The sequence below is a fragment of the Phoxinus phoxinus genome (assembly GCF_949152265.1).
Source record: "Phoxinus phoxinus genome assembly, chromosome: 24".
Classification (NCBI taxonomy): domain Eukaryota; kingdom Metazoa; phylum Chordata; class Actinopteri; order Cypriniformes; family Leuciscidae; genus Phoxinus; species Phoxinus phoxinus.
The window spans coordinates 16,884,149-16,912,015 of record NC_136899.1 but is presented as its reverse complement, the minus strand read 5'-3'; the positions used below and the strand labels follow the sequence as shown (position 1 = coordinate 16,912,015).

General features: G+C 39.2%; 1 protein-coding gene across 3 annotated transcripts in view; it reads left to right on the top strand.

Annotated features, from left to right (window-relative positions):
- The window catches only part of lztfl1 (leucine zipper transcription factor-like 1), a 43,906-nt gene extending 16,039 nt beyond the window's left edge, over positions 1-27,867 (top strand). For 2 of the 3 annotated variants that reach the window (XM_079602509.1, XM_079602511.1), the window contains 7 exons: positions 21,004-21,061; positions 22,235-22,306; positions 22,393-22,458; positions 22,798-22,875; positions 23,315-23,491; positions 26,522-26,625; positions 26,732-27,867. In XM_079602509.1, the coding sequence (XP_079458635.1) occupies positions 21,004-21,061; positions 22,235-22,306; positions 22,393-22,458; positions 22,798-22,875; positions 23,315-23,491; positions 26,522-26,625; positions 26,732-26,750 (574 nt within the window). In that variant the 3' untranslated portion in view covers positions 26,751-27,867. The remainder of the gene's footprint in view (positions 1-21,003; positions 21,062-22,234; positions 22,307-22,392; positions 22,459-22,797; positions 22,876-23,314; positions 23,492-26,521; positions 26,626-26,731) is intronic. The other variant, XM_079602510.1, reaches the window with a different exon arrangement.

Sequence of the window (27,867 nt, the reverse complement as noted above, 5' to 3'; positions counted from 1 at the left end):
GTGTGCATGTTGGATGACAAAGGATCTATACTCGTTGCTATATTTTTTGTCCAGTTACTAGGGCCAAATATAATAATTTCTGTCTTTTTCTCATTTAAGGCGAGACACTACAGGTGAATAGGGTAAACATTTTAACTTACAGATATCACCATGAAACTTTACCAGTTGATTACTGGCATGAATAGGAGAAAAAATGTATAGCAAGTTTTCTGTAATTTTATGTTTAAATATGCTAGTCAGGCTATATCTTATTAAATATGTGCTAATTTGCATATATTTTGAAGTGATGAATCTGACCATTGAGAAAAAAAAAAAAAAAAAACAAGGTTCTAAATTATTTTTGCATTTTGTTGATATATTCAATAAAAAGACATTATCAGAGGGGATTATGTATATCTCCTTTTGTTACCCTGTATATCAGAAAATACTGCCAATAGCCTTAAAAAAAATATTTCTGCCCTATTTTTAGGCATTAAATGTCATATAAATCAGGCCAAGAATGATATATCAACAAATCCCCCTGGACAAACCTTCACAATTAGGAATACGACTGTTAAGTTTGGTGTAGTAGGTGCTACAGAAGTGCAAAATCGCCACTCGGAGTGTGAGAAAAAACTTATTTTGAGAAAACGGTCTGTTAAGATTTATATGGCAAAATTCCACTAATTAGGGCCCAAGCCTTGAAAAGACGAAGGCCCTATTGTTTTCCTTCGGATTATTAGGGTCCAAGCCTTGAAAAGGCGAAGGCCCTATTGTTTTCCTTCGGATTATTATTAGGGCCCAAGCCTTGAAAAGGCGAAGGCCCTATTGTTTTCCTTCGGATTATTCTTCTTTATTATTATTATTATTATTATATTACTATATTAAATCGGGCCGAACAACTTTCGTGCTCTAAGTTTTACGCCAGTCCAACAGGAAGTCGGCTATTATGGGCTGTATGGAAACGCATGTTCTGGCATTTGAAACACTTCTCCTAGAGAATGCATCCGATGACCACGAAACTCGGTGTGCATGAAGTCAAGACATGGAGGATGCTAAATTGCGGACGGATTTTTGATATCTCGAACGGTTTGGCCGTGGCGAGGAAACGAATTTATGATTAAAAAAGGATGCATAAAGTGTGTTATAACTTAGTTATAGTTTTACCTACAGTTACAAAACTCAGCGTGTATATTGATCTTATCAAGCCGAACAACTTTCTAATTTACAGTCATTAGCTCCGACCAACAGAAAGTCAGATATTGTGGTTTGAATGTGAATTGTGTCTCTCTCTGTCTCTCTGCTATTCTGTGTGTGTGTGTCTGTCTGTGTGGGGTGGGGAGGGGAGGGGGGATCTGTGTATGTGTGTGTGTGAGGAGGGGGGCTAGTTTAGTTTAACCCTTTCTCTGCTGTGTGCAAAATCTCGGGCACTTTTGGGGCCCTTAACGTGCTCGAAGACTCTTGAAATTTTGCACACAGGTCAGAACCCGCGGCCATCAGGGCCGGGCTGAAGCTGGTACCCGGGCGTGGCAGGGGGGCTCGACAGCGCCCCCTGGAATGGGATTCAAACACTTGTCCGTATATCAAACACGCTTGCATGTAATAATATGAAACTCGGTACACATTTAGAACTCATCGGGCCGAACAACTTTCGTGCTCTAAGGTTTACGCCAGCCCAACAGGAAGTCGGCTATTGTGGGTGGTATGAAAACGCATGCCCCTGGAATTTGAAACACTCTTTCTAGAAAATCCATCCAATCGCAACCAAACTCGGTCAGCATGACATCAAGGCATTGAGGATACTAAATTGCTGACGGATTTTTGATATCTCGAACAGTTTGGCCGTGGCGAGGAAACGGAATTATGGCGAGAAAAGAGAAACACGATGTGTTATAACGTCTTCATACATTAATTGATCTTGATGAAACTTCAGTAGCGTGTTTGTTGTAAGAGAGCGATCACATGGATGTAACTAATGTGAGTCAAAGTTATAGCGCCACCAACTGGCAGCAGGAAGTGTATTACTTTTGACAAAAGTGGGGGGGTTAGTTTTACCTACAGTCACAAAACTTGGTATGTATATTGTGCACATCGAGCCGGACAACTTTCTGATTTACAGTCATTAGCTCCGACCAACAGGAAGTCAGATATTTTGGTTTGAATGGGGTTTTGTCTCTCTCTGCCTCTCTCTGACAGAGTTCCCCCAGCCATTCTCTGTGTGTGTGTGTGTGTGTGTGTGTGTGTGTGTGTGTGTGTGTGTGTGTGTGTGTGTGTGTGTGTGTGTGTGTGTGTGTGTGTGTGTGTGTGTGTGTGTGTGTGTGTGTGTGTGTGTGTGTGTGTGTCTGTGTGGGGAGGGGAGGGAGGGCACACACACACACATAGACAGCCCCCCCTGTCTGTGTGTGTGGGGAGGGGAGCAGAAAGACTATGAACAATTGTGCCATCTATTGTTTTATACTATGTATAAATGTGTTTTTTATTTTAAACAAGTGTTTTAAAGTACACTAATTTCAATTAATGATATGCTGCATTTTTATGTATATTTAAACATTATCAAAGTTAGGATGTCATTTTTTTAGTTTCAAAAGTTATCTGTCTCTGTCTCCCTTTGGCTGTCATTACCCTCCCCTCACTCCCACAGTCTCACTTATTTCTTTCTGTATCAAATAATATTACCATAAACAAAAAGTTTGAGTTTCTTTTTCAATCAATGTATTATGTGTAACTTAAAAATAAGCAAAAAAAGTTTGAGGGCAAGACATGAAAACGATGAAATATAATATAGTATTAGTAAAAGAGTGCAGTATAGGGTTGGATGAATCAGATAAATAACATATTTTGTTAAAAAAACATTTGGTTAAATAAAATCGAGTGATACATAGGGCTATATTGCCCTCTCGACAGTCAAAGCGGGTTACGTTATTGCCCGTCGTGCACAGGAACCCGAAAGGCAACGGGGTGGCGGCTTTATATATATATATATATATATATAAATATATATATATATATATACATATATATATATATATAAATAAATATAGCTGCAAGCAGTGATTGCGGGCCCAAGCCGGGGGCACCGCCACCCCGGTGCCTTTAGTGTAACTAAAGGCACCAGGGTGGCGGTGCCACCGGCTTGGGCCCGCAATCGCTGCTTGCAGCTATATTTATTAGGGCCCAAGCCTTGAAAAGGCGAAGGCCCTATTGTTTTTCTTAGGATTATTATTTATTATTCTTCTTCTTTATTATTATTATTATTTTACTACCTTTTGGGCACTTTTGGGGGCCTTAACGTGCTCAAAAACTCTTGAAACTTTGCACAAATGTCAGAACCCGCGGCCATTAGAGCCGGACTGAAGCTGGGACCCGGGCGTGGCAGGGGGGCTCGGCAGCGCCCCCTGGAATGGGATTCAAAAACATGTCCATATATCAAACACGCTTGCATGTAATAATATGAAACTCGGTACACATATAGATCTCATCGGGCCGAACAACTTTCGTGCTCTAAGTTTTACGCCAGTCCAACAGGAAGTCGGCTATTATGGGCTGTATGGAAACGCATGTTCTGGCATTTGAAACACTTCTCCCAGAGAATTCATCCGATGACCACGAAACTCGGTGTGCATGAAGTCAAGACATGGAGGATGCTAAATTGCGGACGGATTTTTGATATCTCGAACGGTTTGGCCGTGGCGAGGAAACGAATTTATGATTAAAAAAGGATGCATAAAGTGTGTTATAACTTAGTTATAGTTTTACCTACAGTTACAAAACTCAGCGTGTGTTTTGATCTTATCAAGCCGAACAACTTTCTAATTTACAGTTATTAGCTCCGACCAACAGAAAGTCAGATATTGTGGTTTGAATGTGAATTGTGTCTCTCTCTGTCTCTCTGGCATTCTGTGTGTGTGTGTCTGTCTGTGTGGGGTGGGGAGGGGAGGGGGGGATCTGTGTATGTGTGTGTGTGTGAGGAGGGGGGCTAGTTTAGTTTAACCCTTTCTCTGCTGTGTGCAAAATCTCGGGCACTTTTGGGGCCCTTAACGTGCTCGAAAACTCTTGAAATTTTGCACACAGGTCAGAACCCGCGGCTGAAGCTGGTACCCGGGCGTGGCAGGGGGGCTCGACAGCGCCCCCTGGAATGGGATTCAAACACTTGTCCGTATATCAAACACGCTTGCATGTAATAATATGAAACTCGGTACACATTTAGATCTCATCGGGCCGAACAACTTTCGTGCTCTAAGTTTTACGCCAGCCCAACAGGAAGTCGGCTATTGTGGGTGGTATGAAAACGCATGCCCCTGGAATTTGAAACACTCTTTCTAGAAAATTCATCCAATCGCAACCAAACTCGGTCAGCATGACGTCAAGACATTGAGGATACTAAATTGCTGACGGATTTTTGATATCTCGAACAGTTTGGCCGTGGCGAGGAAACGAAATTATGGCGAGAAAAGAGAAACACGATGTGTTATAACGTCTTCATACATTAATTGATCTTGATGAAACTTCAGTAGCGTGTTTGTTGTAAGAGAGCGATCACATGGATGTAACTAATGTGAGTCAAAGTTATAGCGCCACCAACTGGCAGCAGGAAGTGTGTTACTTTTGACAAAAGTGGGGGGGTTAGTTTTACCTACAGTCACAAAACTTGGCATGTATATTGTGCACATCGAGCCGGACAACTTTCTGATTTACAGTCATTAGCTCCGACCAACAGGGAGTCAGATATTTTGGTTTGAATGTGGTTTTGTCTCTCTCTGCCTCTGTCTGACAGAGTTCCCCCAGCCATTCTGTGTGTGAAACATTTCACACAGAAACATTTGGTTTAATAAAATCGAGTGATACATAGGGCTATATTGCCCTCTCGACAGTCAAAGCGGGTTACGTTATTGCCCGTCGTGCACAGGAACCCGAAAGGCAACGGGGTGGCGGCTTATATATATATATATATATATAAATAAATATAGCTGCAAGCAGCGATGGAGGGCCCAAGCCGGGGGCAGCGCCAGCCCGGTGCCTTTAGTGTAACTAAAGGCACCAGGGTGGCGGTGCCACCGGCTTGGGCCCGTAATCGCTGCTTGCAGCTATATTTATTATTATTATACTACCTTTTGGGCACTTTTGGGGGCCTTAACGTGCTCAAAAACTCTTGAAACTTTGCACAAATGTCAGAACCCACGGCCATTAGGGCCGCGCTGAAGCTGGTACCCGGGCGTGGCAGGGGGGCTCGACAGCGCCCCCTGGAATGGGATTCAAACACTTGTCCGTATATCAAACACGCTTGCATGTAATAATATGAAACTCGGTACACATTTAGATCTCATCGGGCCGAACAACTTTCGTGCTCTAAGTTTTACGCCAGCCCAACAGGAAGTCGGCTATTGTGGGTGGTATGAAAACGCATGCCCCTGGAATTTGAAACACTCTTTCTAGAAAATTCATCCAATCGCAACCAAACTCGGTCAGCATGACGTCAAGACATTGAGGATACTAAATTGCGGACGGATTTTTGATATCTCGAACAGTTTGGCCGTGGCGAGGAAACGAAATGATGGCGAGAAAAGAGAAACACGATGTGTTATAACGTCTTAATACATTAATTGATCTTGATGAAACTTCAGTAGCGTGTTTGTTGTAAGAGAGCGATCACATGGATGTAACTAATGTGAGTCAAAGTTATAGCGCCACCAACTGGCAGCAGGAAGTGTGTTACTTTTGACAAAAGTGGGGGGGTTAGTTTTACCTACAGTCACAAAACTTGGTATGTATATTGTGCACATCGAGCCGGACAACTTTCTGATTTACAGTCATTAGCTCCGACCAACAGGAAGTCAGATATTTTGGTTTGAATGTGGTTTTGTCTCTCTCTGACAGAGTTCCCCCTGCCATTCTCTCTCTGTGTGTGTGTGTGGGGAGGGAGGGAGGGAGGGCACACACACAGACAGCCCCCCCTTTTCTGTGTGTGTTTGGAGGGGAGCAGAAAGACTCACACTGATACAAGCTCTAAAGCAGACTTCTTCTCGACAGTCAAAGCGGGGTTACGTTATTGCCCGTCGTGCACAGGAACCCGAAAGGCAACGGGGTGGCGGCTTTTTATATATATATATATTAGGGCTGTCAAACGATTAAAATATTTAATCGCGATTAATCGCATTAATGTCATAGTTAACTCGCGATTAATCGCGATTAATCTTTGGCCGGTTCGCATCGCAAGCCCAAACAAGTGTGTGCGGCGTGCCTGTTGTTTTGTTTCTGGTCTAGCTAGATCCGGTGTGGTGTTGTAGTTTTAATAACGTTACTAGTTGTTGCAGAAGCATGTGAAAAAAACTACAAAGTTTGCTAGGCGTTAATCTCGCGATAAAAAATTGACGCCGTTAAAATGGGTTTGCGTTAACGCCGTTAATAACGCGTTTAACGGACAGCCCTAATATATATATATATATATTTAGGGCCCAAGCCTTGAAAAGGCGAAGGCCCTATTGTTTTTCTTCGGATTATTATTAGGGCCCAAGCCTTGAAAAGGCGAAGGCCCTATTGTTTTTCTTCGGATTCTTCTTCTTCTTCTTCTTCTTTATTATTATTATTATTATTATTAGGGCCCAAGCCTTGAAAAGGCGAAGGCCCTATTGTTTTCCTCCGGATTATTAGGGCCCAAGCCTTGAAAAGGCGAAGGCCCTATTGTTTTCCAAAGGATTATTATTTATTATTATTATTATTGTTCTTCAAGGGTTTGGGGGCTTTTGGGGCCCTTAACATACTCAAAAACTCTTGAAACTTTGCACACGGGTCAGAACCTGCGGCCATTAGAGCCGGACTGAAGCTGGTACCCGGGCGTGGCAGTGGGGCTCGACAGCGCCCCCTGGAACGGGGTCCGAAAACTTGGTCCATAAATCAAACACGCTTGCATGAAATAATATGAAACTCGGTACACTTATAGATCTCATCGGTTCATATATCCTTCATGCTCTGACTTTTTACCCCAGCCCAACAGGAAGTCGGCTATTTGGGGTAGTTTAAAAAACGCATTCAATGGAATTTAAAATACTCCTCCTAGACGATTCAAACAATCACCACGAAACTCGGTGTGCATGAAGTCAAGACATTGAGGATGAAAACTTGCGAGGGGATTTTTGATATCTCGAACGGTTTGGCCGTGGCGAGGAAACGAATTTATGGCGAATATTGGAAACAGGAAGTGTGTTATAACATCCTCATACATTAATTGATCTTGATGAAACTTCAGCAGTGTGTTCGCTGTAAGAGGGCGATCACATGGATGTGACTATTGTGAGTCAAAGTTATAGCGCCACCAACTGGCAGCAGGAAGTGTGTCACTTTCAAAATGCTTTGAATTCACCCTCTTATTTTTACCCGATTTGCTTCAAACTTCATCTGTATAATGTAAACACACGACAGATGTAGACCTGTGAAAGGATTATTGATATCTTTAATACTGTCGCCATGGCAACGCTTTAAACTTTTATATTCTTTTTGGATGCATTTGAGGCTCTTAACATGCTTCAAATTGCATGAAACTCAACATGCATTTGACATTTATTGTGTAATAGACATGTGCGAAGTTTCAGAAACGGGCGTGGTAAGGGGCTCAGTAGCGCCACCTTTAGTCAAAAATGGGGTATTAGTTTTACCTACAGTAACCAAACTCGGTACGTATATTCTTCTCTTCGATCCGGACAACTTTCTAATTTACACTCATTAGCTCCGACCAACAGGAAGTCAGATATTTTGGTTTGAATGTGATATATTGATATATTTTAGACTACAATTTTTTAGCGGTGGTTGATTTTATTCACACCAAACTTTTTCAACATGATGAAAATACATTAAAGATGCTAAATTATGAACGGATATTAAATATCTCAAACGGTTTTGCTGTGGCGAGGGATTAAAGTAATGTCCAGAAAGGAAACACTAAAAGCCTAATATCTTCTAAAAATTTTATTATACACCATTTATTTCTATATAAAAGTATACAAATATCAGAACTAAACCCATTTTGTTCTTTTTTTTAAATTTAAGAATTATGTATAAGTTAAAAAACAGCCAGAATGCGCTATTTAGTAAAAAAATAAGTCATACATAGGGCAATACTGCCCTCTTGTGTTCGAAATCAGGTAGGCCCATTGTATATTGTATTTATATATAAATATATTAGTGACTGTGAGAATATTTTCCTACGGGTTAATCGATGTGTGATTAAAGCGGGGGCTTTTAAATCGTTAACTTAAAAGCCAAAGTAGTAGCCTACTGGACGTCCAGTAGGAATGAACTAAAACACATTCACTCTGTTCTGCTCATAGACTGTAAAAAAATGGTTCTGCTCGTTCCTCGCCGTGAACGCGTTACCCGTGTAGCCGTGAGCATTTAGTTTCATTTTAAACATAGCGCCATTTCGGGGGTGGGATTGCTTGAATTGCGTGTTCAATATTCCGTCATCATCTTTTCAGTCAGCTGTCCACCCATGATTAATGAAATTGGACTTGTGCTGATCTTTGCTGCGACTCTCATTCAGCTCACGATTTATTAAGCGGACACGTTCAGGTTTTAATTGTAGGTTAGTGCCCGTTCTCTAACTGAACTAAATTATTTTAACACACACACACACACACACACACACACACACACACACACACACACACACACACACACACACACACACACACACACACACACACACACACACACACACACACATCAAATCGACGGTGGAGCGCGATGATATATTTAATATATCTGTATATTTGAATATCTGTATATTTTTCCCACCGGTTAACCAACGTGTGACACCAGCGAGGGCTTTTAAATCGCTAATATAAAAGTGAAAGTAAGTATGATTATGGTGGCGCTCGCAGTGCGCTCGAATGAATTCCTATGAAAGTAGAAATTAACTAAAAAACGTTCGCTCTGTTCTGCTCACTCCTCGTGTTGAACGCGCACCGTTATGAATGCCTGTGTGTGCAGCCGTGAGCTTTTTTAGTTTAATTTTAAAATTAGCGCCATATCAATATATTTGTTTTCCTTAAAATTATTCTCATCTGAATTACAAATAATGTATTTCTGTATAAAATAATACTACGACTAAAAATGCATTTGATGTTTCTTTTTTAATCAATAACTTAAAAATAAACGGATTAGGCTACTGCTCTGTTTGAGGACTACAAATTAAAACCAATGCAATATGATGAATGTCCAAAAGATGGCACCGACAGACTGTTTTAAACGAGGTTGGATAAATATTTCTTGTTTTTAAACAGTGTACGTGTGTGTGTGTGTGTGCGCGTGCAATCAGTCCCAGGTAAGAGGCATGAATTATGGGAATTGGACTTCTGGGAGTGAGGTTAATATTCCGGAGACGGTTCCCTCAGGTTGTGAAAAGGAGGCGGCGCGGGAGCCCCAATAGTAACCAACTGCACAACCCCAGAACCATACGTCATAGCAGTGTGATCACGACAGCGCCAGCCTAAAAGTCTGATGCCAGAAGTGGGCGTGGCCAGACATTGCGCTACTTCTGTGTTTCAAAGTTTAAAACAATGCTGATATATTTTTTTTGAACGATTTCATTACAAATGTTTATTTAATATATATATATATATATATATATAAAATATTATAAAATATAATAACAATGTTTTGTCCTATTAACAAAAGACAGACAATGTACTATTAACAAATGTAAATAGTTTTTTAAAAGTTAAAATGATACTTTATGCATTTGGTTAGTGTCAAATGATTAACAATATAAATTGAACAAAGTTTAAAACAAACAAAATAATAAAACGAAAACAAAGCTTGAACATTTGATTTAATTGAAAAGCATTTTTTTAATAAAATGTGTTTTTTTCCTCTGAAATAGCAAAAGCATCGCACACTAGCTGTACCTGCTCTAAATAAATAATAGTCATTAAATAAAAATACAAAATCGAAATAAATAAATTATATTTTATTGTTTTTTTTTTATTCTTGTTCTGTTCTGAATATCAATACATTTAAAGGATTTGTTGTGGAATATTTTGAGTATCATAATAAAATCAGAACAATTCTCGTTTTAGTGATTATTTTTATTTTTTATTTTTTTCACTGTTCTAATCAGGTCAGGCAAGTAAAATTCTTTGTCTTGTCCCTTAAAAAAGGTAATATATATATATATACCACACTTCATAGGAATTTTCGGTGTTGTGTACTTACAATGGCTGCTGATTTCATGTGTCCGTTAAGTCCATGAGACTGTAGGGTGTCTAATTTTTCATTTTAGGTTCCGGAAGGGTGCTCACGCATACTTTGTGGTTGATATGTGCCCTCGATGCGCACTTTTACAGAACCCACACTGATGCAAGCTCTAAAGCAGACTTCTTCTGGACAATCAAAGCGGAGTTACGTTATTGCCCGTTGTGCACAGGAACCCTAAAGGCACCGGGGTGGCGGTTTTATATATATATATATATATATATATATATATATATATATATATATATATATATAAATATAGCTGCAAGCAGCGATGGAGGGCCCAAGCCGGTGGCACTGCCACCCTGGTGCCTTTAGTGCAACTAAAGGCACCGGGGTGGCGGTGCCACCGGCTTGGGCCCGTAATCGCTGCTTGCAGCTATATTTATATTTATTATTATTATTATTTTTCTTACGACTATTCGGGCACTTTTGGGTCTCTTAACGTGCTCAAAAACTCTTGAAACTTTGCACATGGGTCAGAACCCGCGGCCATTAGAGCCGGACTGAAGCTGGTACCTGGGCGTGGCAGGGGGGCTCGACAGCGCCCCCTGGAACGCGGTCCGAAAACTTGGTCCATAAATCAAACACGCTTGCATGAAATAATATGAAACTCGGTACACTTATAGATCTCATTGGTTCATATATCCTTCGTGCTCTGACTTTTTACCCCAGCCCAACAGGAAGTCGGCTATTTGGCGTAGTTTAAAAAACACATGCAATGGAATTTAAAATACTCCTCCTAGAAAATTCAACCAATCACAACGAAACTCGGTGTGCATGAAGTCAAGACATGGAGGATGAAAAATTGCGAGGGGATTTTTGATATCTCGAACGGTTTGGCCGTGGCGAGGAAACGAATTTATGGCGAACATTGGAAACAGGAAGTGTGTTATAACATCCTCATACATTAATTGATCTTGATGAAACTTCAGCAGTGTGTTTGTTGTAAGAGGCCGATCACATGGATGTGACTATTGTGAGTCAAAGTTATAGCGCCACCAACTGGTAGCAGGAAGTGTGTCACTTTCGAAATGCTTTAAAATCACCCTCTTATTTTTACCCGATTTGCTTCAAACTTTATGTGTATAATGTAAACACACGGCAGATGTAGACCTGTGAAAGGATTATTGATATCTTAAATACTGTTGCCATGGCAACGCAGCAAACTTTAATATTCTTTTTTAAAGTTTTTGAGACTCTTAACATGCTTGAAATTGCATGAAACTCTACAGACACTTTACATTTATTGCCTAGTACACTTGTGCAAAGTTTCAGAAACGGGCGTGGTAAGGGGCTCAGTAGCGCCACCTTTAGTCAAAAATGGGGTATTAGTTTTACCTACAGTAACAAAAATCGGTATTTATATTTATCTCCCCGAGCCGGACAACTTTCTAATTTACAGTCATTAGCTCTGACCAACAGGAAGTCAGATATTTTGGTTTGAATGTGATTTGATGGGAATTTTGCCAGTCTCTCTCAGTGTCTGTGTGTGTGAGAGAGGAGGGGGGCTTTATTTTAACCCTTTCTCTGCTGTGTGCAAATCTCGGGCACTTTTGGGGCCCTTAACGTGCTCGAAAACTCTTGAAACTTTGCACACAGGTCAGAACCTGCGGCCATCAGGGCGGGGCTGAAGCTGGTACCCGGGCGTGGCAGGGGAGCTCAACAGCGCCCCCTTGAACGTGGTCCGAAAACTTGGTCCATATATCAAACACGTTTGCATGTAATAATATGAAACTCGGTACACATATAGATCTCATCGGGCTGAACAACTTTCGTGCTCTAAGTTTTACGCCAGTCCAACAGGAAGTCGGCTATTATGGGTTGTTTAAAAACGAATCCCCCTGGAATTTTATATACTCCTCCTAGAAAATTCTTTCGATCGCCATCAAACTCAGTCAACATGAAGTCAAGACATGGAGGATGCTAAATTGCGGACGGATTTTTGATATCTCGAACGGTTTGGCCGTGGCGAGGAAACGAATTTATTGCGAGAAAAGAGAAACACGATGTGTTATAACGTCTTCATACATTTACTGATCTTGATGAAACTTCAGTAGCGTGTTTGTTGTAAGAGGCCGATCACATGGATGTAACTAATGTGAGTCAAAGTTATAGCGCCACCAACTGGCAGCAGGAAGTGTGTTACTTTCAAGATGCTTTTGACTAAAGTGGGGGGGTTATTTTTACCTACAGTCACAAAACTCGGTATGTATATTGTGCTTATCGAGCCGGACAACTTTCTCATTTACAGTCATTAGCTCCGACCAACAGGAAGTCAGATATTTTGGTTTGAATGTGGTTTTGTCTCTCTCCGACAGAGTTCCCCCTGCCATTCTGTGTGTGTGTGTGTGTGTGTGTGTGTGTGTGTGTGTGTGCGTGTGTGCGTGTGTCTGTCTGTCTGTCTGTCTGTCTGACACTCCCCCCCCCGTGTGTGTCTGTGTGGGGAGGGGAGGGAGGGCACACACACTGACAGCCCCCCTGTCTCTGTGTGTGTGGGGAGGGGGGCAGAAAGACTCTATTAAAAATAGGTATATTGTGCCATCTAGTGTTTTATACTATGTATACATGTGTTTTTTCTTTTAAACAAGTGTTTTAAAGTACAGTAATTTCAATGAATATATATACCACACTTCATATGAATTTTTGGTCTTGTGTACTTACAATGGCTGCTGATTTCATGTGTCCGTTACCGTTAAGTCCATGAGACTGTAGGGTGTCTAATTTTTCATTTTAGGTTTCAGAAGGGTGTTCACGCATACTTTGTGGTTGATATGTGCCCTCGATGCGCACTTTTGCAGAACCCACACTGATGCAAGCTCTAAAGCAGACTTCTTCTCGACAGTCAAAGCGGAGTTACGTTATTGCCCGTCGTGCACAGGAACCCTAAAGGCACCGGGGTGGCGGTTTTATATATATATATATATATATATATATATATATATATATATATATATATATATATATATATATATAAATAAATATAGCTGCAAGCAGCGATGGAGGGCCCAAGCCGGTGGCACCGCCACCTCGGTGCCTTTAGTGCAACTAAAGGCACCGGGGTGGCGGTGCCACCGGCTTGGGCCCGTAATCGCTGCTTGCAGCTATATTTATTTATATATATATATATATATATATATATATATATATTTCTTCATTATTATTATATTACTACCTTTTGGGCACTTTTGGGGGCCTTAACGTGCTCAAAAACTCTTGAAACTTTGCACAAATGTCAGAACCCGCGGCCATTAGAGCCGGACTGAAGCTGGTACCCGGGCGTGGCAGGGGGGCTCGACAGCGCCCCCTGGAACGCGGTCCGAAAACTTGGTCCATAAATCAAACACTCTTGCATGAAATAATATGAAACTCAGTACACTTATAGATCTCATCGGTTCATATATCCTTTGTGCTCTGACTTTTTACCCCAGCCCAACAGGAAGTCGGCTATTTGGCGTAGTTTAAAAAACACATGCAATGGAATTTAAAATACTCCTCCTAGAAAATTCAACCAATCACCACGAAACTCGGTGTGCATGAAGTCAAGACATTGAGGATGAAAAATTGCGAGGGGATTTTTGATATCTCGAACGGTTTGGCCGTGGCGAGGAAACGAATTTATGGCGAATATTGGAAACAGGAAGTGTGTTATAACATCCTCATACATTAATTGATCTTGATGAAACTTCAGCAGTGTGTTCGCTGTAAGAGGCCGATCACATGGATGTGACTATTGTGAGTCAAAGTTATAGCGCCACCAACTGGCAGCAGGAAGTGTGTCACTTTCAAAATGCTTTAAAATCACCCTCTTATTTTTACCCGATTTGCTTCAAACTTTATGTGTATAATGTAAACACACGGCAGATGTAGACCTGTGAAAGGATTATTGATATCTTAAATACTGTTGCCATGGCAACGCATCAAACTTTAATATTCTTTTTTAAAGTTTTTGAGACTCTTAACATGCTTGAAATTGCATGAAACTCGACAGACACTTTAAATTTATTGCCTAGTACACTTGTGCAAAGTTTCAGAAACGGGCGTGGTAAGGGGCTCAGTAGCGCCACCTTTAGTCAAAAATGGGGTATTAGTTTTACCTACAGTAACAAAAATCGGTATTTATATTTATCTCCCCGAGCCGGACAACTTTCTAATTTACAGTCATTAGCTCCGACCAACAGGAAGTCAGATATTTTGGTTTGAATGTGATTTGATGGGAATTTTGCCAGTCTCTCTCAGTGTCTGTGTGTGTGAGAGAGGAGGGGGGGCTTTATTTTAACCCTTTCTCTGCTGTGTGCAAAATCTCGGGCACTTTTGGGGCCCTTAACGTGCTCGAAAACGCTTGAAACTTTGCACACAGGTCAGAACCTGCGGCCATCAGGGCCGGGCTGAAGCTGGTACCCGGGCGTGGCAGGGGGGCTCAACAGCGCCCCCTTTAACGGGGTCCAAAAACTTGGTCCATATATCAAACTGAATATTGCATGAATTAGTATGAAACTCGGTACACATATAGATCTCATCGGGCCGAACAACTTTCGTGCTCTAAGTTTTACGCCAGCCCAACAGGAAGTCGGCTATTATGGGTTGTATGAAAACGCACGCCCCTGGAATTTTATATACTCCTCCAAGAAATTTAATTTGATCTTCACCAAACTCGGTCAGCATGAAGTCAAGACATTGAGGATGCTAAATTGCGGATGGCTTTTTGATATCTAAAACGGTTTGGCCGTGGCGAGGAAACGAAATTATGGCGAGAAACACGATGTGTTATAACGTCTTCATACATTAATTGATCTTGATGAAACTTCAGTAGCGTGTTTGTTGTAAGAGAGCGATCACATGGATGTAACTAATGTGAGTCAAAGTTATAGCGCCACCAACTGGCAGCAGGAAGTGTGTTACTTTTGACAAAAGTGGGGGGGTTAGTTTTACCTACAGTCACAAAACTTGGTATGTATATTGTGCACATCGAGCCGGACAACTTTCTGATTTACAGTCATTAGCTCCGACCAACAGGAAGTCAGATATTTTGGTTTGAATGTGGTTTTGTCTCTCTCTGACAGAGTTCCCCCAGCCATTCTGTGTGTGTGTGTGTGTGTGTGTGTGTGTGTGTGTGTGTGTGTGTGTGTGTCTGTTTGGGGAGGGGAGGGAGGGCACACACATAGACAGCCCCCCCTGTGTGTGTCTGTGTGGGGAGGGGAGGGAGGGCACACACACAGACAGCCCCCCTGTCTGTGTGTGTGGGGAGGGGAGCAGAAAGACTATGAACAATTGTGCCATCTAGTGTTTTATACTATGTATAAATGTGTTTTTTATTTTAAACAAGTGTTTTAAAGTACACTAATTTCAATTAATGATATGCTGCATTTTTATGTATATTTAAACATTATCAAAGTTAGGATGTCATTTTTTTAGTTTCAAAACTTATCTGTCTCTGTCTCCCTTTGGCTGTCATTACCCTCCCCTCACTCCCACAGTCTCACTTATTTATTTCTGTATCAAATAATATTACCATAAACAAAAAGTTTGAGTTTCTTTTTCAATCAATGTATTATGTGTAACTTAAAAATAAGCAGATTAAACAGATATGTTTGAGGGCAAGACATGAAAACGATGAAATATAATATAGTATTAGTAAAATAGTCCAGTATAGGGTTGGATGAATCAGATAAATAACATATTTTGTAAAAAAAACATTTGGTTAAATAAAATCGAGTGATACATAGGGCTATATTGCCCTCTCGACAGTCAAAGCGGGTTACGTTATTGCCCGTCGTGCACAGGAACCCTAAAGGCAACGGGGTGGCGGCTTTATATATATATATATATATATATATATATATATATATAAATAAATAAATATAGCTGCAAGCAGCGATGGAGGGCCCAAGCCGGGGGCACCGCCACCCCGGTGCCTTTAGTGTAACTAAAGGCACCAGGGTGGCGGTGCCACCGGCTTGGGCCCGTAATCGCTGCTTGCAGCTATATTTATTATTATTTTACTACCTTTTGGGCACTTTTGGGGGCCTTAACGTGCTCAAAAACTCTTGAAACTTTGCACACAGGTCAGAACCTGCGGCCATCAGGGCCGGACTGAAGCTGGTACCCGGGCGTGGCAGGGGGGCTCGACAGCGCCCCCTGGAATGGGATTCGAACACTTGTCCGTATATCAAACACGTTTGCATGTAATAATATGAAACTCGGTACACATATAGATTTAATCGGGCCGAACAACTTTCGTGCTCTAAGTTTTACGCCAGTCCAACAGGAAGTCGGCTATTATGGGTTGTTTAAAAACGAATCCCCCTGGAATTTTATATACTCCTCCTAGAAAATTTTTTCGATCGCCACCAAACTCGGTCAGCATGAAGTCAAGACATTGAGGATGCTAAATTGCGGACGGATTTTTGATATCTCGAACGGTTTGGCCGTGCCGAGGAAACGAATTTATGGCGAGAAAAGAGAAACACGATGTGTTATAACGTCTTCATACATTAACTGATCTTGATGAAACTTCAGTAGTGTGTTTTTTTGTAAGAGGCCGATCACATGGATGTAACTAATGTGAGTCAAAGTTATAGCGCCACCAACTGGCAGCAGGAAGTGTGTTACTTTTGACAAAAGTGGGGGGGTTAGTTTTACCTACAGTCACAAAACTCGGTATGTATTTTGTGCACATCGAGCCGGACAACTTTCTCATTTACAGTCATTAGCTCCGACCAACAGGAAGTCAGATATTTTGGTTTGAATGTGGTTTTGTCTCTCTCTGACAGAGTTCCCCCTGCCATTCTGTGTGTGTGTGTGCGTGCGTGTGTGTGCGTGCGTGTGTGTGCGTGTGTGTGTGTGCGTGTGTGTGTGTCCGTCTGTCTGTCTGACACCCTGGTGTGTGTCTGTGTGGGGAGGGGAGGGAGGGCACACACACAGATTGCCCCTCTGTCTCTGTGTGTGTGGGGAGGGGGGCAGAAAGACTCTATTAAAAATAGGTATATTGTGCCATCTAGTGTTTTATACTATGTATACATGTGTTTTTTCTTTTAAACAAGTGTTTTAAAGTACAGTAATTTCAATGAATATATATACCACACTTCATAGGAATTTTCGGTGTTGTGTACTTACAATGGCTGCTGATTTCATGTGTCCGTTAAGTCCATGAGACTGTAGGGTGTCTAATTTTTCATTTTAGGTTTCAGAAGGGTGCTCACACATACTTTGTGGTTGATATGTGCCCTCGATGTGCACTTTTGCAGAACCCACACTGATGCAAGCTCTAAAGCAGACTTCTTCTCGACAGTCAAAGCGGAGTTACGTTATTGCCCGTCGTGCACAGGAACCCTAAAGGCACCGGGGTGGCGGTTTATATATATATATATATATATATATATATATATAAATAAATATAGCTGCAAGCAGCGATGGAGGGCCCAAGCCGGTGGCACCGCCACCTCGGTGCCTTTAGTGCAACTAAAGGCACCGGGGTGGCGGTGCCACCGGCTTGTGCCCGTAATCGCTGCTTGCAGCTATATTTATTTATATATATATATTTTCTATTGAAAGCCATGAATTACAGACAAAATATGCTTTTAGGTCCAAGTAAAATCCATGTATCACACTGTTTAACTCATTATTGCTTCATCCATCACTGATCACAACATCCAAAACAACACATTACAACAACACATCAACAGTCCATCATAATACAGGTGGAATGACAAAAACAAAATATGTCACAGCAACATCACGTGATGCTTCTGAAGATGACTGCAGAGTCAGCAGTCGAAACTGTCATGGTATGACAACAAACTTTAAGCCTGTCGTATAAGAAAGAATCACTTATAAATACAAATAGTATGAAATGTCAGAGCGCGTCACGTGACGATTCTGAACGAGCATTTCGAGTTAAATAGCCCATTTTACTTTCATGATTGGTTGCTGATAAACAGGAAATTACCATATTTGGATCCGACAGCATTGCAATGGAGAGAGAGAGTTTTCTAACGGTATATGTGATGACAGGGTGCAGACAGCGATCGCGGAGCAGCGTGATGATTTAGAACGCCAACTTTTGATGAATTTAGGTGAAATCTACACACACAAACAGACAAAGTGTAGTAAAATAAAGACCTAAATGTGTATTTTGGACTTTCTGTCTGAAAGAAGACATGTTATTGAAGACAAATAGTCCAAAATCTCAAAATTGACCAGTGAAAAAAAAAAAACTATGTTTTTGCCTGCTGTGTCTCGCCTTAACTGAAGAAAGTTATTACTCATCCAGCATTTTACATCTTTAAGACATTCAATGATTGATTTACCACATATATAGTTTCCAGACTTTATAGGCAAGTGCATCTGTGTGTCATCAGCATAAAAGTGATACAAAATACTATGTTTCTTAAAAATAGATCCAAGAATGGAACCTTGAGGGACCCCACATGTAATAGAAGCTATTGATGACAAGAAGTTTCCCATTTTAACAGAAAAAGGTTATATTTTGAAGATAAGAGGCAAACCAACTTAGGGCAGTTCCTTGGATGCCCACTTGCTGCCTTAAATAGATAAAAACATAAATACACATGTACCTATAGTTTGTTGAGAAACCCAACAGCTGATGGTACAAATGATATCAGATATCTGTTGGACCTGGCACATTTCGGTAGGTATACCTCCTTCCTGATGGTAGGAGGCAAAAGTGTAGTGGGTGAGTGATGTTAGCCAAAATGGCCATTGCCCTCTGTGTAGCTCTGGCCTCGTACACATGCTCAATGGGTTAGATCAGTGGCAATTATTTTCCGACATATGTTTACAGTTTTTCCCCAGTCTGTTTTTGTTAATTACACTCAAATTGCCAAACCAACAGATCATAGCAAAGGTTAAAATTGACTCAACAAAGGATGAATAAAAAGTTTTCAGAAGTGATCTATTACCATTAAACCCCTTCAACTAAAAAAAAAAAAAAAGTCTCTTAGAGAGAGAATGCTTGGTCCAATAGTATAAATGAGCTTGACAAACAGTTTGGGAGAAGCACATCATTCGAAGAGGAAGTATGTTTTAAATGTGCAACAACATCCCTAATAAATGAGAGCAAAACTGGTTTAAATTTACATAAGTTATAAGACACAGAGGTTTATATGGAAGTTTAATTTAAATGGTGTAAATTAAATTAGTTGTTAGTTTTTAAATATATATTATATTTATATCTTGGTGTGAATGGGCCCGTACAATAATTCACTAATATGTATATAGTCATACACATATAACTATACTCATATTTAAAATGTTTTATAAATATTATTAATATTATGATTATTTATATTTACTTAAATAGGTAAATAACCCAGGAGAAATAGGTAATTATGCAAGAAGTTTCTCACTTGAAAGAAACTTAACGATTAGCATACTTTTTTAATAAATACCGTGACGCTATGTGAATGGCCATATGCATGATGTGTCCTTTGAAGAAAAAAAAGAAGTGGTCTGTCAAGAAGAGATAAGTGAAAGAATGGTTAAAGATGGTTTAAAAAGTAAAGAACTGTTCAACATTGCCTGTTAACCTCATTCTGTTATAGTAAATGCTTAAAGACCACGGTTTTCGACCATTTGGCTTGATCCCTCTAGGGTGCCTCAGCAAACATTATTAATAATTATTAAAATGATCTAACTCTAATCTAAATTAAAATGCTAAAAATATGAGTAAACAAATTATATTTCTTTCCCCAATCAGTATTGATTTTTAATGTAGAACATACAAACTTGAGGAAATTATGTTTAGAACCACTTTATCCATAGGGATAATTCACCAAAATTAAGTCATCATTAGGTGGTTTACCTAATGGTTGTTTAAACCCATTAGTTTTTCCCTTCTTCACTCTAATCCTCACACAGAGCTATTGTATGACTTTAGAAGACTTGGAATATAGTGTGATAGGCTGCTTTTATTATTGATTTTGTAGATGAGTAGAATATATATTTTTTTTTTCCTTTTAAAATTATGCACTGTAGTGTGGTCAGTACTGAACTAAATTTGACCAACAACAGTAAAAATTACAAACACAGATCTGAGAGAGCTAAGCAGCATTCACACACGTAAACGCTTTTACTTTTGTTTACTGTAACAGGTCGCTATGATGGTGTTTGTGGCTAAGTGTGTTTCCTCTCCATTACTTGTATAAACAGCTGTATGTGTTTGTGTATGATCCTCCCTCCTTGTTACATCAGGGATGGGCCTCACACAGGGAAAACACCCATATCTGCATGTGTTCACCGTAATCTTCACAGACCGCAGGCACAGCCAAATGTTTTGCCTACCACAAACTGTTTTCAGAAGAAGGAGGGGGTTTAATTTCCATTTAGAATCATGTATCTGACGTGTGTTTTTTTAGAGGCTCTTTTTCTCTTTCCCTTCTTTGACTCCACCCACAACAGAGAATCCGAGCAGGTGCATCTGCTTTTGTGTCATTGATGTGTCTTTTCTGTGGCTTACATTAACACGTAACATCAACTTAAATGTATTAAAATGTATGAAAACATTTAAAAAAAGTAATTATAAATGTTTTCATTATTTATGTTTTCCTTAATGTCCATTAAAAAGTCCATTATATATTTTGAGCTATATAATTTCAGCCACTCTTTCCCTAATATTGATGTACATTGTCCTACATAATGTACAAAAGTATTCTGAAGAGAAAGGCTGGAGAGAATGGACGGTCGAATGGCTACTATTATGATTGTTTTTGTCTTTTTGGAGCTGAAATAACCCCCCCCCCCCATTTCTTATCTCATTAGAGAGTTACTGGAACAAGTAGCTGAGTTTGAGAAGACTGATTTCAAACCCAACAGCAAGGTGAGCCCATTGCAGGTCTGGACAGGAGACATCTGTCTCTGATAGGTGTAGTCAGTTATTACCGGTAAGTTGTTTTATTTGTAGCAGCCTGCACAAAATTCACACATTTTGCAGGTTAAAGTGTGGCATACGCCTTTTGTCGTTCTTGATTGTCATGGCTTGTGATGTTCTTAAGAACAGCTTTTCATGCTAGTCTGATGATAACAGCAAATATAAAGTCAAAACATAACTTCCCTTAACATCTTGTGGCCATATAACTTTAGTTTCTGTCATGCTCATGAGTTCAAATGAAAAAATTCCATGAAATGCATTGTTTATTTAGCAAATTTAGAAGTACATTAGATGAGCATATTTAAAGGATTACTTCACTTTTAAAGTGAAAATTCTGTCATCATATACTCACCCTTAAGTTGTTTCAAACTTGTATGAATTTCTTTCCTCTGCTGAACACAAAGGAAGATATTTAGAAGAATGTCAGTTATCAGACAGTTTTTGGTTCCCATTGACTTCCATAGTATATTTTTTTCCTACTATGGAAGTCAATGGGAACCAAAAAAATCTGGTTACTGACATTCTTCTAAATATCTTCCTTTGTGTTCAGCAGAGAAAAGAAATTCATACAGGTTTGAAACAACTTAAAGGGATAGTTCACTTTAAAATGAAAATTCTGTCATAATTTACTCACCCTCAAGTTGTTTCAAACCTGTATTCATTTATTTTTTCTGCTGAACACAAAGAAAGATATTTTGAAGAATGTCAGAAACCAAACAGTAGTCTGTACCCATTGACTTCCATAGTATTTTTTTTTCCTACTATGGAAGTCAATGGGTACAGACTACTGTTTGGTTTCTGACATTCTTCAAAATATCTTTCTTTGTGTTCAGCAGAAAAAATAAATTAATACAGGTTTGAAACAACTTGAGGGTGAGTAAATGATGACAGAATTTTCATTTTAAAGTGAACTATCCCTTTAAGGGTGAGTATATGATGACAGAATTTTCATTTTAAAAGTGAACTAATCCTTTAAGGCTTCAAAGCCGATGAACCACAATGCTAATTCTGATAAAAAAAATGTATGTGTCCTAAATAATCAAAGACAAAAACAAGGACTATATTTTAAGAATGCTTCTCCATGGTGAGCTACTACCTTCAACATCATCTTTGTGCTTTTAGGTACATCAGGAATCCAGTAAGCCAAAATTAGCACCGTTGAATGAAGGAGGTGTTTCTGAACTACTCCAGAAGGTAATTTCTTATTAAATTCGAACAAGTACACATGTACTGTTTAAATAAACACTAACAGAGAAAGTCTTTAACTTTTTAAATTTTAGGAGATTTCCAGACTACAAGAGGACAATGACAGATTGAAAGCTAGACTCAGAACTTTGGAATCTCAGGTAAAGAAATTATGAAAATAATAATAGTAAAAACCCAGAATGTCTTAGTTTATTGGTAAACGTGATACATACTGTGGCCCCAGAAAGTATTTGCACCCTGAACAACATTCTTTTCTCATATAAAACCAAACAGACATATTTTGTGAAATGTTTTGCTTTAAAAGTGAGCTTGTGCTGTGTTTCTTTAAAATAAAAGCCACTTGGTTTGATATTTTGTTTCTAATGCCATGCCATTCAGACATTATTAATTGTGGTACCACATAATACCACAAAATAGTTTTGGGCACCACTTTTTAGTACATTATTATCTCTCATGCCTTTATAATGATTGCTTTGTAGGCCATGAGTGCTCTAGATGACAAGTCCAAAGCAGAGAGAGCCTTGAAATCCCTTCAAAAAAGCCAAGGAGATCATCAGGTATAAAATATACCACACACTTAGCCAAGTTGGCAGTTTTAGCCTTCAGCTCCTTCATTATCGGTAGACATATACTTTATTGTTTTGCAAATATATGTGGCATGGATTTGATTCCATAGTAGGCATTTGGATTAAGTTTGAGCCTTTGTCAATGCCCATGTGAACACACAGAGAGTGATTTCCCTTCGTTGGCAATATGACTTCTCTTATTTTGTTTATAAGATTTTATTTCTCATCATTTCCGTTTTGACTTTCTGTTTGGCTTCGTGGGAACTCTGTGGTATGTGCTGTTTTATTTGTTTATTTGTTTATTTATTTATTTATTTATATCTGTCAAGTGCACAGTACTTTATGTGTTGTAAAGGTTTTTTTTTTTTTTGTAGTTTAGAAAAAGCAGTAAAATTGACTAAATATTTAAAGACCTTTTTTTCGTTGGTAGTTTGCAATGTGTGCTCAGGAGATCACAAATCTGGAAGGCACAGTTGCAGCAATGCAGGCTGACTTTGAAAAGACCCTGAATGCCAATGTTGCTTCTCAGAACGACCTGCAAGACAGCCTGGTATCCGCTAAACATGACCTACTCCGTGTCCAAGAGCAACTTTCCCTTGCTGAGAAGGTATTAAGGCCACTTGCATGTTGCAAATTCTGATTCAGTGCTGAAGCGCTTATCAAACACTAATCTGAATTCTGACCTGACTGTTCGCACTGAAATCACAATGCAAAAATCAGATACGTATTCAGTATATTTCCACATATGAATGAAATCAGGGCCCGTATTTATCAAGCCTCTGAGAATTACTCCCAAGAACACTGCTAAGAATTGACTTAAGAGTAAAAAAAATTATTGGCTCAAAGCTGTGCTTAAAAGTTAGTTATCAAGCATCTCTGTCAGTGTAGGACTAAATCTTAAGTGTCAGTCTTAGAGATTATTCACGACACTTTGCTGTGCCACAAACGAGATTTTGGATGACGACATTGGCATGGACCAATCACTGAGTTGATTTCCTTATTTAAGAATATTCTCAGATAAATTCAGATTGAATGGTGAATTTCCTGAGATGAGTTTACACACATTTGACAATAAATAATTATCAAGAGAATAGGTAATGATATACCAACCCGATCTCATGAAATGCGTCTTTATAGCACTCATTGCGTTTATCGCGAAAATTTGTTTTTACGTTCATATAATCCGTACTGTAAACCCCTTGGGTAGGATTAGTGGTCTGGGCTACGTGCGTATTATACGTTTGGGTAGGATTATTAGGATTATATACACGCCATACAGAGGTTAAATTGGGCCGGAGCGCAGCTCCGCCTCCTCGGGTCCACAACACACCCTGCCGGAGCTCAGCTCTGTTTCCTTGAGCACCAAATATATACATTTTGTTGAGTGTATATAATGAAAGTTGTGAAATAATTGGCTAATATTAACTCTAACTTGGTGCTGATTCGCCCATCGCGACGATAACTGACCTTCTCATTTGAGCTGCTTCAGCACTCAAACACCGCTCGTCAATGTCAAAATGTTTGAGTCCAATCAAAGCAAGCTCCATCAGGAGCGCGAGCCGTGTGCGAATCCCAACGCGACGCTTCACTTCAGTTTATGGTCATATAGTGCCAGATAAAATGCAAGTATAAACAGCTGTTTTTCGATAGAAGTTTTAAATGACCGACAGAAATAATCAGTTTGATCAAAGACAGTGGATACTACAATCTTAATTTAACAGCACAAGCACCCTATTAAATATATTGCCATTATTATTCTATAAATATATTTGTATAACGTTACCTCGAATGTGTTCGACTTTTCCCTGTTTGTATCACTCCGCTTGTTCGTGTTTGCGCAACTTGCATCATTAAGCCAGAAGGCAGCGACAAGTAACTGTCTTTATGAGTGAGCAATTGAACCATTGATTAAATGATCAGATTAGTCCACAAATATTGATTAATTTAGGAAAGAAAAAATAGATGAAATTGATATTTGATGCCCATACTAATTGCTCATATGCCTCCGGACAAAGAATTATTGCATTGTTTGAAACATGCAGGGCATGCCCCCCAACCCCCCTAGTAGGAGCACTTTTTCCGGTTTTTAGCTATAAAAACCTGCGCAAAAAATAATAATGAAGTAAGTGAATTGTAAAGTATTTATCTTTGTTTGAATAACTACTCAACTCTACCTTACACATTAATACTCAAAGTAAAAACACAACAACAACAAGTCGTTTTACAGCGTGAATTTAAATGATGACCATTCACCGTAAAGAAGGGCTCCCCCTCCCTATAAAAGCCAATTTAACCACTGATGCCATATAGTGCGTATCACATTTTCGCTTATAAATTGCACGGTATATAAACAATTCCGTTTGATTAACTGCTTGTCGTCAAACATTCAAAACATTCGTCCTCTCCTGAAAGATTTGTGCACGTCTCTGTCTCCTCAGTGCCATCACAAGCCATCACTGGCAACTCCTAACCACTTGAGAGACCTCTCGAGTTGTCTTAAATAACTGGGAGATTAAGAGTGATTCTTAACTTTAAGAAATTTGATAACTTGCTTTTATACTTAAGTTTTATCCATTCAGATTCGAGCCTAGGTTTTACGACCAGTGGGCAGCTGGTCAACCCTCCTCCTTTTTCCGGGCTAGCAAGGGATGTGTTGTCCCCAGGCGGAGTTCCTAGGAGTTCGATTTCCAAGAAAGGGGACAAGTCTGAGTGCAATAACTATCGTGGCATTAGTCTCCTGTCGATCATTGGTAAGGTGTTCATGAAGATCATTCACCGTCGGATGCTTAAACGCCGTGAGGAAGCGGCTAGAGAAGAACGATCAGATCTTCTCCCATCGCCAACTTCTAGAAGAGAGGGTCCAATGTGGCAAAAGAACAGTGATGGTTTTCATTGATTTCTCTGCAGCCTTCGACAGCACGCACCGCCCAGCCTTATGGAACACACTACGACCGGAAGGGTACCCCCCAAAGATCATACTGGAAAGTATTAAGAAATGCACCTAAAAAGCGTGGATCAAACAACCTAGCAGCGTATGGTATTTCACCCGATTATGCCAACAAGGCATAAGGACAGGAAACGGTGGAGAAAGATCGCGGAGTTCGTATGCGAAGGCAATTTCCGTTCAGCACCCACGGTTCCATATAACCTACGGCCACGTTAGGACTACGGAATCATGGGAGAGGAATAATAAAATAAAATAATACTTAAGTTTGAAAGTAGGAGTAAATTTCATGAATTCTCAGCAGTTAAGACTAAAATGGTACTTTGAGAAGCTTGATAAATTACGGGCCCTGATCACAATTGGAAATTTGATTTAGTTTTGCTTTGGCTACTCAAAAAAACAGATGACAGTAAAAAAACAGCTTCAGTCTGAACCATAATCTTTAAGTTTCACCCAATTAATTATTTATTCTGACAATAATACATTTGAATATATATAAATGTAATTATTTATGATTATAATTATTATACATAATTACACATTATTATTTAATATTTATATGTTTTATAACTTACAATAGCTGAAAAAAAATATCTTAAGAACTTTTAAGGTATCACAAATCAGTGGTTTATTCATAAATCAGTGAAGCTTTATACGTTTGATAATGCATTTTGTGTTTATTTACCAATTAAGGAACTGGAAAAGAAATTTCAGCAGACTGCTGCATACCGCAACATGAAGGAGATTCTCACTAAAAAGAATGAACATATTAAAGATCTGAGAAAGAGACTACAAAGGTATAATATCACTTTGGATGTTATGACCACCACTGAAATGTCATAAAACTCATTTGTTTTAAATCCAATATTTTTGTGAATTTGTTGCATTATATTCCCTTCACAGGTATGAATCAGATGAGTGAACATTTGACCCACAGGACACATATGAGGAGGTCAACAGAGGGACTTTTAATGCATATTAAAGGAAGTGGTCATTTTTGTCTACAAAGGTATACATTTTAAAAAGGCAAAGGACCAAAGTATAATCAACAAAAATGAGCTGAGATTCTTGCAGCTCTATGCCTTCTTATATAATTCCTCATCGGCAAGATGATCACTACGTATCAGCTACAACTTGTTGTAAAATTTAATGGTTTACAATAGTTTAGAAACTATATTCAGACGTGACACAACAATTGCTTAGTTATTTATCACCGGTTCTCTCTGTATTCCTCATTGTCTACGGCTGGATACCTGAGAGGTGCTTTTTGCAAGTACTTTCATGTTTTTGCACAGAAGATTCATGGGTTCACGTTGCTAATGAGGAAACGTAATGTCCAAGGCTTCGTTCTAATCATTCCTAGAGGAATACACCTTGACTCTGCTGTCAAATTATTGTTTTTAGGTCCAACATACTTTGTTTTTCAAATAAGTATAGCTGTGCATTTTTTTTTCCATTGTTTTAATTTTTTTTAATGAATAAATTAATCCACTAGAATCTGCTACCACAAGGATATAACCTATACAAAATGTGTAGATTATAACATCTTGTAGGAAATATTAGTATCACTTTTGATGAAATTTTGTATATATAATTAAGAATAGTTAATTATTTTTGTTTTATTTGCCTGGCTATAGTTAGATTAAAACATGTTTATTCCCATTCTGACTCACGAGGTACTAGTCCACATACTTTGTTTTGACACTTACTCCTCAAATTATTTAGAATCTTTTAAGATATTTTGTAAACTCAGAGACCAGTGAAACGTATCTATATATTAACACTACAGGCCTATTAGAAGCTGAATGCAGTCTTTACATCACTGGAGACACTAGTGCTTGTAAATATTTCCTGTATTGCACATTCATTGTATATTTAAATGCAATCCACAGTATATTTTTGTAAGACCTATGTCCTTTCCCCTTCAATCAGTAAAGATCACTGTAACAGTGGTGTAAGAGTGATATTAACATTTCTAGTGATGTAATTGTGTAAAATGCAATGGTTCACTTGAACTCATAAAGTTTGCTTTTGCAGAA